The sequence below is a fragment of the Paralichthys olivaceus genome, chromosome 5, assembly GCF_024713975.1.
Source record: "Paralichthys olivaceus isolate ysfri-2021 chromosome 5, ASM2471397v2, whole genome shotgun sequence".
Taxonomy (NCBI): domain Eukaryota; kingdom Metazoa; phylum Chordata; class Actinopteri; order Pleuronectiformes; family Paralichthyidae; genus Paralichthys; species Paralichthys olivaceus.
Window position 1 is genome coordinate 3965368 of NC_091097.1, and position 15243 is coordinate 3980610.

The 15243-nt window shown below is 41.4% G+C and overlaps 1 protein-coding gene across 2 annotated transcripts; it reads left to right on the forward strand.

Moving 5' to 3' along the window:
* Positions 1-13879, forward strand: crlf3 (cytokine receptor-like factor 3). Of its 2 annotated transcripts, none has more exons than XM_020094641.2 (9): positions 1-138; positions 5677-5804; positions 9019-9226; positions 9386-9473; positions 10221-10398; positions 10487-10715; positions 11120-11258; positions 11426-11538; positions 12208-13879. In XM_020094641.2, the coding sequence occupies exons 2-9, from the start codon at positions 5688-5690 to the stop codon at positions 12471-12473; spliced, it is 1338 nt and encodes a 445-aa protein (XP_019950200.1). In that variant the 5' UTR covers positions 1-138; positions 5677-5687; the 3' UTR covers positions 12474-13879. The 2 variants fall into 2 exon arrangements, with proteins under 2 accessions (XP_019950200.1, XP_019950201.1); XM_020094642.2 differs by having other exon boundaries at positions 6-133.
* Positions 13880-15243: the final 1364 nt, after the last annotated feature.

Here is a 15243-nt window from a genome sequence, read left to right on the forward strand (position 1 = left end):
CTGTGATTGGCTGTTGTCTTTAAAGCCTCGGAAGTGTCATTTCTGGATTTGAGCAAAAGTTCATATCTGGCGGCGGCTTCGAGCTGATTCACGAGCTTCGGGAAGAAATGCCGACGAGAACCCACTAAAACAGGCACGGTAAGACTCTTTCTTCCACATGGAGGAGCGTTCTCCATCTCACCGTTCTCCCGACGGTTCTTCGGGCGATGTTTGCTTCGTCAGAAGCTCCGTGTTTCATTGTCTTTTGGCCGCAAGCTCGCCCCAACTTTGTCTTGTAACTTCACCGAGAGAAGGACAAGCTGTAATGGAGGTAACGTCGAGTCGTTAACTGGTGAATGTAGCTTCATATCAACTCTCCACGTCACCACCGGTCCTCTGGTATTTTCTTTCACAGCTGAACGTGTTTTTCTTTCTGCTACTTCATCTGTTATTGTCATCATCTTCTTCCACCACATTTCACTCCATTCGCAGCGTTAACCATCTTTTAAGTTTACTTTTCGTGGATAAGAGTTGTCGTCTGATGAGGTGTTTCTACGCCGAATTGACCTAAATACAGTACTTATTCAAATGGCGTGTAAGTTAAGGTATTATCATATATATGGGTGTGCTGACAAAGGCGCCAACTTAAAATTTGAAGATTTCTCAGCGAGGTGTGGGAAGAGTGAGATCCTCAGCACTAGATCCATGGAGCTGCCTCCTCGTGACTGCTCCAGCGCAAAAAAACATGGAAATTACACATCGTGAGTTGTGTAATTGTGTATTTTACATGCTGGATCTTATGGATGAATGCAGCTGGGGCGAGGTTTAACCTGCTAGATATAAACTACAAAATACGGAAGTCGTTGTGAGCGAGTTTAGACATGACTGATGTCTGCTGTTGACTCGTTTCGTCACTGGTCTGCTCTAATAATAATATAACTGTCTGTTTGCACCCGAGTTCCAAACATAACTTTCCTGATGGTCAGAGCATGTGCATGCATGCAGCATGTGAAGGAGCTGCATGCAGATTCTCTGAATTCCTCACTCACATGAAGCTTGTTGATTTAAGATTGCGTCATAAAAGTATGGTCACGTCAAAACAAAATGCAAAATGGGTTAGGATTAGATTAATTCAAATTGATTAGTCAATAGAAAACTAATTGGCTCTACTGTTTTGATAATTTAAAAAAAACCTTGCTGCTTGCAGCTTCTCAAATACCAGTAGCAGACTGATTATTGTTGGACTTTGAACCAATTAAATAAAAACACAATTTGTAGACCTCGCAACCTGACAAACATTATTTTCTGATGACGTAACAATTTTAAGGTGAATTTACTTTGGAAAACAGTCACTTAGTTTTAGCCTTGTTATACTTAGTATGTTTGTCAAGTTAGTGTCAGGAAAATTGTGCGGAGATTCAAAACAGTATGTCTTAAACCTTTATGTTCTCGGGTGTAAAAAGGAATACAAAAACAAGCACACACAAAGGCACAAAAACACTAGCACAACAAACAGCGTTGAGCAAAACATGCAGTGGCATTTCTTGAGTCTTACAAAGGCTGTAGCTGTGTCACTGCAGTATTAGAAGCATGTACTGTATCTGTGACCCATAAAGAGCCTGACAGCATGTTCCCATGCAGGTTGACCTAAATACTGTGAAAAGCACACTGCTGGTTATTGTCTGGCTGCATATTCACTTCACGTCTAAAGCATAAAAGAAATAAAGACAAGGGGAGATTTCTGTTGTTTGGTGCCACGCCTGTTTCATAGAAATACAAGAGAGATTTTCTGTGTTACAGGAGAACTAGCTTGATGTTTGCTTGGCTAAGCGCCTGATATTCACTTAAGAGTCTTTTGGTTTTGGAGAGAAAGAGAGATTATAAACCGCTGGTTTATAGAAATGAAGAGATGACCAGCCTCGTTTTAAGAGGATGAAAAAGAAAAAGAGAATTTATATTGTGGGTGGCTGTTAAGGCTGCTGACCTGGGTTCTTTGTTAGCAGAAAGAAATGTGTGAGAGATGGCTAGACCAAATTTAAGTGGTGGGTGCTGTTTATGACAATTCGAGAGAGGGAGCACATGCCTGCATAATATTGCAGCTCCACATTTGCATGTGTATACATTTTATATAGTGGACTTTTGTTTGGTGTGGCGTGTTGCCATTAACAGCAGATCTGTTTAGTGGTCATGTATTGTGTTCAATCAGATTCAATTTTGTTCCATGACAATCAATTAACGTTCAATAAAAAACTTTCCTTGAATGGAAAATTCAGTTTGAGCTCCACTGATACAGGATTTTTAAGACTGTTGTTATTTTCCATTTTTAAAAGATGAAAGTGTCTGACTCACTTTCACTGTCTTATAGTCTCAATCATAGACTGTAAACAAAGATGGACCACAGGTCTCTACTTCCACCCACTGTCCAGAAATGAAGCCAAAGCATCTCAAATACAAACACATCCACTGCTTCTGTACTGAATGACCTGCGATTCGTGGATATGAGACAGATTGACAAACACAAAGTTGTGGTGCCCTCCACATCTGTGGTTTTCCCATTACCATTCCATTTCCATTGGTTTTTCTTGTTACTCATCAGATGTTATATAAAAGCAGATACCCATTTTGTCTGCATTTATCCTGATAGTTGGTTTAAGTTTATGTGTATTTATTTGTTCTTTAGCTGATTTAACATTGTAGGCTACCATTCATCTCCTGGTAAGTTGATTATACATACAAATAATAAAATGACAGGTATTCATGTTTAAAACACATAAGTATATACACAGACACGAAAGTAATACTTATTAATAATCCATGACATAAATGTAAGAGATGAAAACATGGACAAAGGTATAAATGAGTAAACAATATAAAGACACAGGCATGTAAAGCAAAAACCAACAAACAAACACATTCACAACAATTAGTGAAATGAAACAGAAAAAAAACAAGTCAAAGAAAGGCCAAGTAATCCATTAGTTTTTGAAATATAGAACTATAAAAACTGAATATTTTGATAACCAATTCATTATTTGCATCAGTTTTCAAATTTCAACAAATATACTTAGGGCTGCAATGAAGATGATTTAATTTTGAATGATTTGATGACAATTAACATCAGTTAATCTGTTTATTTTTTAATCAATCAATGATCTAGTCCATAGACAGGTGAGTGAGGGGTCCCGGGTGAAGTCTTCAGACTGCTTGTTTTCATTGACATGGTGAAACTTTGCAGTGTGTATATGGCAGAACATGAGAACTGTTAGTGACTTCCTCTTCAGATGCTGTAAAGGAAGCGTGGTCGACCACAGCAGGAGGCCAGGTTGTGTCACAGCTCTGAGCTCTGAGGAGGACGAACCTGAGCACAGGATTGGTTTCATAATAAACCTGCAGTGTGAGATTACAAGTAACTCAATAGAATAATTATCTAATCTGTCATCTTTGACTTTAGTGTGAACTAAATTATTTTAAACCATCATGTGAATTGAAGGTATCAAGAAAGAGATGATACAAACTTAAAAAGTCTCAGTCACACACATTCAAATAAACTTTGAGATGAAAAATTCAAATGTGATGGTTTGAACGATCAATGGCTGAGCAGTTTTTGTGATGCAAATCAACAGTTAGACTTTCAAGCGCTGTCAACTCTTTCACCACAAAACAGACATCTGTGACAGGAAGACATTTAGGGTAGTGCAAAATTTGTCCCATATTCAGTTTCAGTCAGAGTTTCTGGGTATGACAGGGCTATTAGTAATATATTTGTGCATTTCATGCTGCAGCATCTTTGTTCAAACATGAACCCAGACTAATGCTTTGTAATGAATATTATATTGAGACGTACAAGTGTTTAATCAGAAGAAATCATTAAGAAACTGCAGTGGTGTGAGCGCCAACGTAACAGCCAACAGACCCATTGTTTTCTCCAACAAGTACTCCAACGTGTTGACGTTACTTTGTTCTGTACTATCAGTTTCCCTTTCACCGAATGGCTATAACATTAACATGCAGCCAAAATAACCAGATGCAGCATTATTTTAGTGATCATTGATACTAGGTGTTAAGGTCACAGTAAGGAGCCTATCAAACAGACTCAATCCTTATCCATTCTTTTATTTAAAGGTCAGTAACAGTATAATCACACACTGCTGGGTACTGAAACTAAGTCAAGTAAGAAGTCGTGTTGTTAGCTCATTGGTGGGTTTGTTGCTACAGGAAGTGTCTTTCTTGTTGCCACACATTGCCACACTTTCTTTTACATGTGGTATTGTACCTTGTAGTTTGGAGATTCTACCTTATTAAAAGTTAAGCTCCACATTATGGTTGAAAACGTCAAGCATTTCCCCTAACTGATACTCTGCCACGTTAACAATCAATAATACATTGTTTGTGCGTTTGTTTTTTTCAAAAATAAAACGGTTTAATTGTATAATTAGTTCACTTATTAAAGGAGACTTTCTGCTCATATTCAGGTTGATCATTTTGAATTGTGTTATTACATGAAATGTTGTACATGCTTAAATGTTCACAAAACACATCACTTTCCTCATTAGCAGCCTCCAGACATACACTGAAGTCCTGGTAATCTCCGGACATTCTCCAGAGGAGCTGTATGTGAGAACGCAAATGTCCAAGTGAGGGGCTCCAGACATTCTCAACAAAACAAATACAAAAATCTCAGGATAAAAAAGCCTTAGAGGACACCAATGAAGACAAGTCCAGAGCGCTTTTGATGATAAGGGATGAGTTCAGTTTCGATGTGCTGTAAATAAAAACACACAATGTCCACATCTGAATTAATATGTTACATCCTGTTTCTGATGTTGCACTACCCCTCACCTAACCGCTCTGGAGATTTGTGTTGCTTTGAAAGCGTCTGTGCGAAAAATTGGGTTTAAAATTGATGTAAGGCAAAGTCATTCGTCAGAATTCTTGTATGGAAACTACAATACTGTCCATTGCTAAAGCTCCTCTTTGCAGCCTCTGTCTGAAACACTTGGTTTTAGCTCCTGTCTCTTTGAGCCCCTCCTCCTGATAAAGCCCATTCTGCTCTGATTGGTCAGCTGGCCCACTGTGTGGTGATTGGTCAACTGCTTCCAGTGCACATACGAAATGTCAGCTTCCACTCTATATTTACTTTGCAGTTTTAGGGGGCATGCTAGGCCAGCTACTAAGCGTGCATTATGCAACGTGGTAAATCGTGTTGTCAGTGATGCTTAAGAATGATCTGGACTACTGACACAGTGTTTCTGCACGGAGAAGAGCTTCTTTTATGGCTGACTTTAGGCTTTTTACCTTTGTAGAAAACTATGTAACACACTATAAAAACAACAAAAAAAACAACATATGTCTCCTTAAAACAACACAAAATAATCATTTCATTTGAAGTTGTGGAGCTTCCACTCCTGTTTGTTGCTGTTCATCAACTGTTTCTTAAGTATTAAACATATGCAGCACAATGTCCAGGTGTCACTGGAGAACATCCATTAGACGCAACATACAATAAAAACAAAGTCTGACCCAGTTTTCCTTCATCATCAGTACACTTTACCCCACATTTTCAAATAAGCTTCAATTCATTGTAAAATATCATATTGTGCCTCAAATATGACTAGAATTCAGTTTGATTAATTAATTAGTTTTTATCCAACTATCCATTCAGCTGTGTGTTGTAAATAATCTATCTGTATGTTTCAGGAGGAGGGAGGATGTCTGCGGAGGTGGACGCATTGCTGCAGGAGGCGAAAGAAAGCATCGAGGCGGCTCAGAACTACCGCAGTGAGCTCCAGCAGCGCCTGCATGGCCTCAACCAGGCCCGAAAACAGGTACTGCTGTTTGTTCACACGCCCACATGCAATAATTCTGTCGCTCAGAATTTCTAAACTTTTATGTTTTAGCTCTTCAGTCAGCTTTCTGGTTTACTTCCCCTGTTAAGGAAAAACAGCTCATATTACTGCAGCCAGTGGTGTCCCCTTGAGAAATGGAGGGTATTCCATCCTAGACGCCATCTTTATCTGTCTCAAATAAAGTCAAGCAGCGCAGTAATGAAGTATTAGCCTCTGACCCGGCTGAGTCCCAGGAGAGAATATTCTCCCCGTCTCCCTCTCTGCTATCTCTTCCTTCCTCCTGCTGTTTAGATTCAACCGTCCAGCTGCTCAGTCAACAATGCAGCCGCTTCCTGTTGCTATGGACGGACAGAGAGACACAGGGAGGGAGGGAGAGAGAAACAGAGTGGGGGGGATAAAAACATGATGCTCTGGCTTATTTGTTTATTATTATACAGTGTAAAGTAAAATATGAAATCAGTTAAGCTGCTTCCAGACCTTTTTTCCCAGAAATGTTCTAGAGGGTCTGTGAGAATGCAAACATCGGCAACAGTTGCTCCATTTTCCAGAACGTTTCCTGGCAGCCTCCTAGTAAGATGTCCAGAAAATGTCCAAGTGACACCATGTGAGGATACAGCAGGAAAATGTCACAGAACAATTCGCACCAAGCGATTGTGTGTGTTGATGACGTTTATAACACAACACAGAGGCTGAAAACTGGAAGAATACTATCATCTGAGGATGAAACAGAGGAACCATACACAAAGAAGAGGCTGACCGAGATGTCAACAAAGACTTGTGAGAGTTTTTGGTGTTAAGGGCTGATGCCACTATTGATGGGTTGTAATATGTAAAAGACAAACCCTAGAAAAGAAAATGTCAGGACCCAATCATCTAGACATTTTCTGGAGTTAATGTTTGAAAACATGTTTGGGACATTAGTATGATGTAGTAAGATCTGTGACGTCATGAAAAAGTCCGAAAATGACGTCATTAATTGTTCCAAAAATGTTTTTTTCGTGTCGTATCAGGATAGAAAGTCGACAACTCCTCTGATACTTTTTGATCATCCTATTATGTTATATGTATGAAGCTCAGAGAAAAGGTCACTTCATTCCTCCAGAAATCTTTTTTGTGTTTGTGTGTGTGAGACTCCCTCCACCCAATCCCAGCTGTTCCATCGTACATTATTTGAATCAGACATGAGGTGGGGTTTCTTTCCCATAACGCTGCTTTTTCCCACAGCAGGGATGGCTCAACACCAGATTATCAGACTCCAGGAAATATTATACTCTCTCATACACACACACACACACACACACACACGCTCCCTCAGACAATACTATCACTGCAACATCTTGTCTTCGTCGTATAATCCAAACATTTGGGAAACAAACCTTTGCCTGTGTCGGATGTCAGATCATCTCCTCCCATGTTTGACAAATTATTGAAGATTTCTGGTTTATTTTCAGTTTGATTTATTATTTTACCGACCCCAAAATATTGCTGGTCGGTTGTCTGTTCTGGTACTGATAGTCATCAGGAAATGATGCATTGTCGCCAGTGGAAAAACGTCCTATGTCTGCAACACGCACACACAAGAGTTCAGTGTGTATTTAGGTGAAAACCTGGTGTGTGTTTTCCATTCACAGCGTCACACTGTCCCTGTTTTATCAGTTCGGGAGTTGTCAATCAGCCGTCTATTTCCTGCTTTCTCTCACTGTGTATACTAATTGTGTAACGCATGCTTGCGTGTGTGGAGGAACTGAAACATAACCTGCCTCCATGACAAACTATCAAGCTTCCTGACGAGCTACTTGACAGTAATAGTAGCCTGCACTCGCTCTGTTTGGTGTTAACGCTAATTCGTGGTTTCCCGCTTTTGCAGGCTCATGATGCTGGACATTCAGTTGCCAGCCCATAATTTGTGGAAAGTGTGGAACATGTGACTGTACACTTCTCCATTGCAGCGTATTAACAGATGTATGTGTGTCAGAGTCCGTGGGGAAAAAATGCCGCTAATCAGGCTCTTGACTGTGACACGTCTAAAATGATCCATGAGTCCAAATACATTGTGGTAGAGAAATAATATCAGAGTGGAGAGCGGATTGCGTGGATTGAGTATAGGGATTGTTTGTTATTATTTATAGTGAACCTCCATCATCTCTGAGAGCTTCAGGTTCAGATGAGTGAACAGCTCAAACTAAATCTGGCTCTGGACCGCCATGGTTCGCCACCACATGAATGCCCATGTAAGGGGATTCTGGAGAGGAAAAGTCTGTCTTAAAAGAGTTCCCTGTGGCAGAGGCGCCTTGCGAATTCTGACGCTCTCCATTTCTTTAATGGCCTGAGGATGTCGCTGACTGTGGCAATGGCATGCAGCCCCGCCTCCCTCTGCCCCTCAGTCCCTGCCCAGTGTTTAGCATTTTTCAAAGTCATGCAGTGGGTGGACTTCTGCTCAGACCTGGGGCAGAAAGAAAGACCCCCATCTTTGTCTGAACACCCGTCAAACAAATCAAAGAAGTAGAAAAAAGAAAAGGAAAAAAACACACCCCTGCCCCCTTTATCTGGATTTTATAATTAGCCTAAATAAATAACTACCAACACATTTAATATTGATTTTGGCTCCTAATGTCCACTTTAATGGAAGGAGTAGTAGTAAGGCAAGGTCATTTTATTATAAAACACAGTCCTAAATCGTATTAGTGACAGTACTGGTGGCTGTGTATTAGAAAAAATGTGATATTCTGTCTTGTGTCTTTTAAAGTCATTATGCTGTTGTCTCACATACTGACAACAGTTTCAAATAAGTCTTAAGCCAATGCTAAAAATAGTCCCAGACCACTACTGTATTTGATGAGTTAAATATAGTGAAAAAGGCTCAGATGTGAGAAGCTGCTTTTCAATGTCTTTTTGTGTAGACTTGGTTGTTTAAATTTAGACACCACTGTGACACCACAGATGTTGCATTTGGCATTGGAATGCATTTCTTACTGTTTAATATTTGTCAACTTAACAATCACTAAATCGATTGATCACAATCAGCAGATGAGTCACAAATAAGAAATTGTCTATTTTAACAAACCCGCTCTTTAAGATGGTTTTCTGGAATGCATTAGAAAGAAGCAGTAACATTCAGCTCCGCCCTGTTTGACCCCACAGGTTCACATCCTCACCTTTTGGTTTTTGTGCCTACTTCTTCTTTCTTCTGTAGGTGCGGGGGAGTTCAGGCCAGGCCCGTGAAGCCCTCCGGAGGCACTTCGCAGAGCTGCAGGCGGCAGCAACACGGCTGCTGACGGAGCGACTGTCTTCCCTGCTGGCTGAAGTGGATTCCATGGAAGCTGACAGCGTCAAACCGCTGGATGACTGTCAGAGCCTCATTGAGCATGGGGTGGGTCAGGCCGACGAGCTGCTGAGAGAGGGTAGGTCCCCTAAAAAAAGGAATGGAAAGAGATGCTTGTTTTCTACTTTGTCGCAACCTTTTCTGTTTTTACATGATACTGAAAGACATTTGTTTGGGTCTGTAGACTGTTGGTTACATTTTTTTGGGGTTAAAGAATAAACTCACCCTCTGTCTCCAGGAGAAGCAGCTCTACGTTGTGGTCTCGGGGAGAAGGAGGACAAATTGGGCAGTTTCACCAAGAAGGCCATGCACATCCAGCTGGACAGGTAGTTCTCTTCCTATCGCTTTTCATCACTGCAGGTGTTTCCCTCTGACACTAATAACAAATGATTTATTACATTTGAAACAAGCTAACACAGCTAACACTTAAAGCTACAGATGCACGGTCAGAGTGTGCTTGATATAAAGTGCATGTCAGCAGTTGAAAGAGTGAGCCAGTTTTTATAATCTGACCGAAGTGAACTTCATCAGTTTACAACCTTCATGCAGTGTTGTGCAAGTTCACACTTAACTGCAAAGTTCAGTTCAATAAAAAGAACTAGTCCTTTCTCAGGACCCGTGTGAACATGCAAACAGTTACAACAACAAAGAAGGTCTTTAAAGACAAGTGTGATGCTGTTTCAAGTAAAATCAAGTGCCTGAGTAAAAAATATTTAAAATGATAATAATAAATACATGTATTTTAACATAATAGCCATAATAAATACTTTGGTTTGAAAGTAAAAGTATCTTAGATTCTGCATGTTCAGAGAGAAGTCTTATGGCCTGCTGCTGTTTCTGAATTTTTTGTAGTAGCATTAGCCATGCTCGGCTGACACGCCAGTTACAATCAAATATGTTCGTCAGTTGCAAAATGATTCATTCAGTTCCCTGTTTACTTAAATTATGAGCATGTACATATATGTGTAACGATTCTATCATTAAACAAAACATCCAACAGTAACACTGGTACTTGATGACCAGTTTGCAGTTATTCACTCTATTGAAATGAACTGGCTCCATGTGTTTTCCAGTCTACCAGAGGTACCAGCATTGGTGGACGTGCCAAGTGTTTCAGCCCAGCTGGACGACTCCCTGCTGGGGCTGCTAAGGGACCGGGTCTCCCGCCACGGCTCTGTGTCCTCCCACCCACCCGTCCAGATAGAGGAGCTGCAGGAGAGGCCTGGAAGTATTCTGGTCCGCTGGTGTAAGGTCAGCAAGGGAAGGGGACACAAAATACACAGGAACACATCCATGTGAATGTTCAGCACCTGTAACCTCGTTTTTTTGTGTGCGTCAGGTGGATGAGGACTTTGCAGCAGCGGATTATCGGCTGCAGTACCGGCGATCAGGCAGCGGGGGCAGCCAGTATGAGGATTCCTACATCGGTCGGGATTGTGAGTTTCTGGTTCTCCACATGGACCCTCACACAGATTATCTGTTCAGGGTGTGCGCCCGCGGGGAGGGCCGCACCGAATGGAGCCCCTGGAGCATCCCACAGACGGGATACACCACACTCGCACCGCACGGTGGGTGAAGACGACTTCTGCTACACATACAGGACGACCTCTGGCCCTGCAAACAACCCACTCAGAGTGGGAAACCCTGTGCCGAAAGAGTGAAACCATTCTAAACAAGACATTGGTTTAGATTTCGAAAATCTCTCTAGTGGCGTCAAAGGAAAGAAAGCACCTTCCAACACTTCACTTTCATTTAAAAGATTCAACTGCAGCGTACTCCCGGTGGGATTAAACAAGAATTTAAAAATAAAGCTAAGAAATACATTTGGTTTTGTGAACTTTGAAGTGAGGAGCGACAAACGTTACTGTGTCAAAAAAACAGTGCACACAGCGTCATGGGCAAACCCGTATGCTCTGTTACTCTTTGGTTCGTTGTGTGGATCTAATGTGTGTGTGATGTGTCATTGTAACAGAGTGGTGTCCGGGCACTGAGGGCTACATTCTGAGCAGCCGGAGAAACATCGCTCTATGCAACGACTCCTCCCAAACCCACTGCCAAGTCCTCTACTCCAAATCACCCACCTACTTCTGTGGTCAGACACTGACCTTCAAGTACGCACATGCACCTGGACCCTTTCAGATACTGGAGCTCATTTGTAAAGCTGTAGTTCTCTCCAGCTGAATCAAACATGTATTTTAGTCTATGATAAATTGACTTTTCTTTTCTGCTAGACTCTTTGTTTTAAGTATTTGTGCATCTCCATATTCTGTGTTTGCAGGATCTCTGCAGCAGGTCAGCTGGACCGGAGGGACAGCCTGGGCGTGTGCGTGGACAACCAAAGGGGGGCAGAGTCTCTTCAGAAAGACCAGGCCGTCTGCATCTCCACCAACGGTATGCGGACATGAAGGCCTCTTTTGCAGCTTGTGTTAAGAGGATCTGTATCCGTGTGTATACGTGCACACACACGGTTTAAAATGCCGCCTTGTTCTCACTGTGATCTTATCTTACACTGTATTACATTACACATTTAGAAATACATGGGTAGTGGTGCTTTTTTTGTCAGTGTGATAAAATAGCTTTTCGAAGCATCACACTTGAGTTGTATGAAAAAAGTTATATGAGTTCACTCTCTCCACCTGTACAGTTTTCAAAAAGAAAAATCTTTATTGTTCATTTCATTACAGTAAAGCAAACTGAAGAGATGCTCCCATCTCATGATTTCATCAATATAAATATATCCAGGCTAAAAGCCTGGATTTATAAATCTAAAATGGGACCAGCAGCATTTCCATGTAGCTGCACTGTGGCTCTAAGAACTATCAATTAAATAATATATCTGTTGTTGGTGTGATATCAAAGTTTATCTGCAGTCAAAACTTTCAAAGATTTCCAATCATTTCACATGAAGTATAAATTATTAATCAAATATTTCTGCGTTTTAGGCTCATTTTCATTCAGCACATTTCAGAGAGAATGTTTTTAAGTTACCCAAAAAAAAGTCTAGAATTTCAGTTTCCTCCCATGACGTGCTCCAACCGGTGCTGATGTTTCTCCGCTCAGGTGCTGTCTTTGTAAACGGTAAAGAGATGACCAACCAGCTGCCCGCCATCACCACGGGCTCTGCCGTGACCTTCGACATGGAAGTGGTGAACCTGTTTCCAATCAGCAACAATAACCTGAGCGAAGGGTGCAACTTTAAGCTGAGGGTGACCATTGGCTCAGGGAACCGGGAGGTGGTGTTTGATTGGCTGGTGGACCAGGCGGTGGACTGCCTCTTCTTCGGCTGCTCTTTTCTCCACTCGGGGTGGAAGGTCCTTGTGTTTTAAGAGCGACTCTGTCGATCGTTAGAGTTCGGGAGCTCCACACGCCCGCTCCGTTATCTTCAGATTCATCATTCTTCTTCTGTTCTTTCTCCTCTTCCATCTGAATCATCTGCAGGGCGACTGCAGAGTCTGGGGAAAAAACAGGAAAAATCGGTCACATCTTCGCAGAATTTCTGAAATGTAACAACAGTTTACTTTCAGTTTCTCCACATCACAAATATCCATCAGTAACTGTCCACGCAGCCTGGAGAGATCCTGCGATTCTGTCGTGTATTTTTACTGAGAGGTAAAAGTCCTGTGACCTTCCTTTACCACGTCAAACAATCGTCAGCTGTGAGTGTACGATGAAGCACAAATAGAAGCTAAAACACAGAATTCACCACGGCCGTTAAGATTAATCCTCAGACTCTTCAAACATATCGCAAACATGATTCCTCTTGAGTACGGTCAAGTACGACTGTCGCCATTTTAGCTATCTGCAACTTCAGGACTCCAGAGCAAAACATGGAGGTGCAAGGAGTCATACTTGTAAAAAAAACAACAACAAAAAAACAGGTGAGACTGGCTCGTGCTGCACCAGAGGGAATAATTTCGCAGCCGCAGAACCGATGAACAGGACAGACGAGTTTTAAATGTTGCGTTGCATTTATCAGACGTTTATTTCTTCAAAAACAGAAGCCTGTTTCCTTTCCTCAGGAGAATTCTGTTTGTTTACATGAGCTTAAGTAACTTGGTTGCTGTTGGTTTTTTGGTTGAGTACTTTTTGGGTAATCCTGCTAACAAACAAACAGACGAAAACCTCTCTTTGGTGGAGGTACTACATAATTGTCTCACTGGTACCAGGAGCAACAAGCCTCTACCAATGTAGCCATTGTTTGTTTTTGTTGTTTTACACCAACTGAACTTCTCCCCTTTATGAATGAGTTTTTCTGTGACCTGCTTTCTCCGAGTGACTCGGTTGCATGTAAACGTACAGTGACGATGACTGGAAGAGTCTCAGCTTTTTCCAGGACAGACATGTGATTGATACCTTTTTTTTCCCTCCAGACTCTTTGCAAACCTCATCAGTGTCAAGCGTCTCCGTGTAGAAACGATCAAGTTCCTGTTCAGCCTTCAGGGAGCTGTATTGTTGTTTTTTTTTAGGTTGGCCGTTGTTTAAAGCTGATCTGTTTGTCCATGCATCTATGTGTTGTTTGTTTAGCCACAGTAACAGTTTACCGCAGCCTGTTTGGACACACACACTCTGTTCCCAGGTCACATGATGAATAATGTTTGTTTTTCTGGAGCAGAATTGTTATGATCTGTTGCTGCCTCTTAACGGTTTAAACTGATAAACCTGCTGGTGTTTGTTTTTTTTATCATCATTACTCGTTTATTTTAACAAAAAAAAAAACTCACTGTGAAAGTCAGACCTTGTTTTGTCTTTTTTTCTTTGCATTATAGATATTTCTTCAAAGAACAAAACCCTGAGCGTCACGAGGGCCTGAGCTCAGAGTGAACTTTGGCTGGTTTAGAGATATTAGCAGGAGAAACTGCACTTTTGCAACAGTTACAAATATATTAATTAATCAGCTGAAATGAAATTTTGAAAAAGCTTTCAGGGTGAGGGGATTTCAAACATGACTCAGCCTCATTTCATCGGGCAGGTCGTTCCGAGCTTCAGGGCCCCTCACTGCAAAGGCCCTGTCCCCAATAGTTGTTAGCCTGGTCTCTTGAACAGTGAGAAAACTTCTGTCTGAGGATCTCAAGCGACAAAGGTTCATGTGGGATCAGCAGGTCTGAAATATCATCAGAAACCAGGTCATGCAGGTGCATGAAGGTGATCAATGATCTCTTTTCTAAAACAGACTGAGAGCCAGTGTAAAGAGGCTGTGATGAGTTTGAGAGTCGAGCAGCTGAGTTTTAAACATTCGGACGTCTTTTCAGAGTAAGTAATAAAAACATCTTGCAGTAATCAAGACATGAGGAGATAAAACACGTGCAACTGTGTCTGCCTCTCTCTAGAGTCATAACAGGACACAAAGGCTGCGGCCCGAAAAACTACATTTGTATTTAGTTCTGATGATGATATTGTGAACTAAAAGTTCAATAAGCCTGTTTTTCACTGGACAGATGTGACAGAAGGAATCAGGAGCTATAAAGATCGTGTGAGGATTCACATCAGTTCTGGACCGCTGTTCCGTTTATTTCATATTTTACCGTTTCTGTCCAGGTGCAACTACGATGTTGTGTTCAGCTCTCTGTGAATTTATTTCAGATCCAAGAAAAATTTGTATCGTACAATAAAATATCCTGAACTGAATCAAATTGAGCTCAGCCAACTTAGTTAAGAAATTACCAATGCATATGGGAACTGCCAATGGTATAATAGGTGTATTGTTGCAGTGGGAGAAGACGCAGAGAAAATTGTTCAGGGGGAACCTAAATGAAAAGTCAGCCTGGAGCCGTGTGATGTGATTCACATCAGTGTCCATGTTACGAGAACGTTGGTGTCAATAAAGTTAATTCTGACAAACCTCAGACTAATGGATGCAACACAGTCCTCGTCAGATGCACTTTCTTCACTGGCCGTTTCCCATGAGTCTTTACAGTTGATACTGGAAAAGAAACACACGCACATTTAATGACAGGAGCAAACACACATTCAACAAAGAGTGAAGGGGGAAAAAACTTACACTTCGTTTTGAGGATCCAGAATACCAGCCTCCTCCTGAACTCTCTTCTTCGAGAGGCTGAAACAAAACCAAGAAACAAAAATACTGGTTTGAACAGC

Bases quoted from the DNA above. Each gene is read 5' to 3' on its own strand.
- crlf3 (XM_020094641.2), top strand. From the start codon at position 5,688: ATGTCTGCGGAGGTGGACGCATTGCTGCAGGAGGCGAAAGAAAGCATC. The intron at 9,227-9,385 runs GTAGGTCCCCTA...CTCTGTCTCCAG, and splicing joins CGACGAGCTGCTGAGAGAGG to GAGAAGCAGCTCTACGTTGT. The intron at 9,474-10,220 runs GTAGTTCTCTTC...TGTGTTTTCCAG, and splicing joins ATGCACATCCAGCTGGACAG to TCTACCAGAGGTACCAGCAT.